At 43.6% G+C, this 3,378-nt stretch overlaps 1 protein-coding gene across 1 annotated transcript; it reads left to right on the forward strand.

Annotated features, from left to right (window-relative positions):
* Positions 1–1,814: 1,814 nt before the first annotated feature.
* Positions 1,815–2,825, forward strand: SMIM42 (small integral membrane protein 42). Its single transcript, XM_054712068.1, has one exon. It carries the CDS (start codon positions 2,020–2,022, stop codon positions 2,185–2,187), a length of 168 nt encoding a protein of 55 aa, XP_054568043.1. The 5' UTR covers positions 1,815–2,019; the 3' UTR covers positions 2,188–2,825.
* The last annotated feature ends 553 nt before the right edge of the window (positions 2,826–3,378 follow it).

Here is a 3,378-nt window from a genome sequence, read left to right on the forward strand (position 1 = left end):
GTAACACCTCCCTTTTTCCCACCTGAGTACGTATAGGTCTCTTTTCCTCATTCAAGTTCTGAACAGTGATTATGAGAAATGAGGCAAATGGCAAAACTCACCTTTATAACTGATAAAGACCGTATTGGCCTATAGGGCTTAGGTTTGCAGCCACAATGGGCTTCCTAACAGGGAAATTCAGAATTAGGCTGACTCACCTTCCCACCCTAATTATCAATGGAAAGCCATAGGCCTCTCACTCATGGGGATGTGCCCCTGTAAAACTTAGAGAAAGCAGATCCAAGTAGATGCGGAGAAAGTCTTCCTCCAATACCATGTCCTATTTCTGTTTTTCTCCTTAGGCTTTTGGACACCACCATCGGGGACATACAGAGATGCTGGCCCTAACCAGTGGTAAACTTTACCTCAACAGTGTAGTGGTTAAGCTCTAGCTGGTTTGGCTCAGTACATAATAGTGTCAGCCTGTGGACTGAAGGGTCCCAGGTTCTATTCTGGTCAAGGACACTTACTTCAATTGCAGGCTCCATCCCTGGCCCTGGACAGGGCATGGTGCTGGAGGCAACCAATTTATTTATCTCACATCAGTGTTTCTCTCAGTCTCTTCTCCTTCCCTCTCACTCTAAAATGGAAACATATTCTTGGGAGAGGATTAATAAGAACAAAAAAGCAGTGGTGAGTCAGTGGATTTCTCCTGGGCACTGGAGGGAGCTCAAACTGTCCAGCTATTCGGCATGACTGTTTCTGGGCCCTGCCTCTCAAGGAACAAAGGGAGAACAGTTCCGTCTGGTTCAGGGAATGGTGAGTTGTTTGTATCCTACAGGTCCGAAACCAGGAGCACTAAGGAAACTACCAAGTCCAGTGCTCTCCCAGACTCCTCAGTACCCCATCTAACATGAGTGAGGGGGACCCAATCAGCCACAGCCCCAAGGGAAGATCAGAATAGGGAATCAGAGAAAAAAGATAAGGGTTTGAGAAGTCCAGTGTGGTTGGGGAGACGAGATTGATATGCCTGATATAAGGAGCCATGAAGGATAGAGACAGGAATGCTAATTGGTATAAAGTTTCTTTTGAGGGCAGATGAAAATATCCTCAAATTAGATTGATGATGTTTGAACAACCCTGTTAATATACAAAATAATAATAATAATAATAATAATAATAATAATAATAATAAAGCTGTACACTCTAAATGAAGGAATTTGTGGTATCTGTCCTGGCACTCAGGGCATTTGGTTGTGCCCTGAGGGGTCCAGAAAAAAAGGGAAGTTACAAGTGACCCTGACATTTCAACGATATGTTATCATAGAGCAAAAAGACAATAGCCTCAGTTAAGGTAAAGATTGACCTTGTCGGGGAAGATGCCGGCCTAGGACATGACTACCCACCATAACTGCTTTTACTTAAAGTTTAATTTCAGACCATCCTTTGTGGTGACTTTAGGTCTCTGAGTTTGCAAGACCGCCATGCAGGCCTCCCCTGAGCCTGTCAGGTCAGCATGTGGCCCCTTCTGTCCACACTATAGATCTAAAATTTCTATTTTGGGATACAAACTGAATTTCCTTGTGTAGATACAGCCTAGCAGAGTGGAATGAGGAAACAATAAAAATCTAGCCCTGGCCAAAAGAAAAAATAAAATTATTTCAAAATGAGAAATAAAAAACATAAAAGAGTATTGTAGGGCATTTTCCCAGGGTAGCAGTTTCTGAACTAGAACCTTCCCTTCAGATCCTAGCCTCACCCTCAAGTGACATCATAAAGCCCCAGAAGCCCCACCCACCACCCCGCAGTTTGGCCAATTGAACTGTTGTCTCAGGACTCTGATTGCCTTGGAAGCAGTTGTTCAACCTCACTAAACGGACATCTCTGCCTGCTGTGTGAGCAACGGGATCCACAGATGTATGGCCGCGGCTCCACAGCCATTCCTGGGATATAACAAAGCAAGTCTAGTTCTCTTGGTATTTCCTTAGTTGTTTGGGCAGTCTGCTTATACCACACATCTCAGCTCTTTTTGAGAAACCTATGTCTTTCCCACAATTTCCAGCCATCTTATGGAGCAAGAGTACTCTCCCCACGTCCACATCTGATCCTGTTTCCATAGTAAAAGTTCTCTTCCTCATTACACTCCTGATGACCCTGGTCGCTCTCCTCATCCTGGCCTACAGAGTGTTCAGAATCAAAGACTATTAAACAAGAACCTAGAGTCAGACGCAAGGAAGGAGCCAACACTGCTGGCATGAACGTCTCCAGTTCTCGGTGGAGACAGCACTGAGGTGAAGAGGCCGGGCCACCTTGGAGCCATCTGAGAGCTAGAGCCTGGGAAGGAAGAACAGCTTTGGCCACCCAGTCCCCCAATGGCAGATGCTTCCCCCGGCCTCGTTTCCTTCTCTACCTCGTCCTCCAGTATCATTCATACTCATGCTGCCGTTCTTTGACTTGTCCAGGCTCCTTGAGTTTGAATGTCCTTTTTCTGTGGATCTTCTAGAATGAAATTAGAAATGACTATTTCTGCATTAACAGAGGAACAAACATGAAGAATTAAAAATTGATTACAACGCTCAAGTATTGTTTTTAATCGGGCATGTGTTGACTCTGGGAAATTGAAATTATTGGAAGTTCATGACATCGCAGACTTTAACAAACCTTTTAAGCTCAGTTTCAGAAGATTCTTGGAATGGAGCAGCTCACCTTTTCTGAATTCTGGTTAAAAACAAATCTCTCTCCTGTTCCTCTAATTCTAGAAATAGAGAGTACTACTTCTCCAAAAATTATTTAAAGCACCAACTTTGTGGGTTAGCAAATTTTAAATATATATTCTAAGATGATAATTTTATTTTGTCTTTTCTAAGTTTATAACAAGTTAAACCCTCTTTTGAAATGAAATCTAAATTAAAGAGACAATGGTTTGGAAATCCATACTCATCCAATTAGGCCTGGGGTACCCTAAGGAGCATTTGACTATTTGTGTTTTTTGTTTTGTTTTGTTTGTTTTTTTTAATATATTTTATTGATTTTTTACAGAGAGGAAGGGAGAGAGAGAAAGAACCAGAAACATCGATGAGAGAGAAACATCGATCAGCTGCCTCCTGCACACCCCCCACTGGAGATGGGCCTGCAACCAACATACGTGCCCTTGACCAGAATCGAACCTGGGAACCTGGGACCCCTCAGTCCGCAGGCCGACGCTCTATCCAGAGCCAAACCGGTTTCGGCGACTATTTGTTAACTCTTCCTTCTAGAACCATCTATCAGGTATCCCTTTGTCTCCCTCTCACATGCACTTGACTCTGGAGTCTCAAGCCAAGAGCCCCTTCCTCAAAACTTTTCCCATTGTTTAGAATCATGGGGCTGTGTACAGCCTGTCTACAAATAATCTTCCCT

This window comes from Eptesicus fuscus, chromosome 22 (genome assembly GCF_027574615.1).
Source record: "Eptesicus fuscus isolate TK198812 chromosome 22, DD_ASM_mEF_20220401, whole genome shotgun sequence".
Classification (NCBI taxonomy): Eukaryota; Metazoa; Chordata; class Mammalia; order Chiroptera; family Vespertilionidae; genus Eptesicus; species Eptesicus fuscus.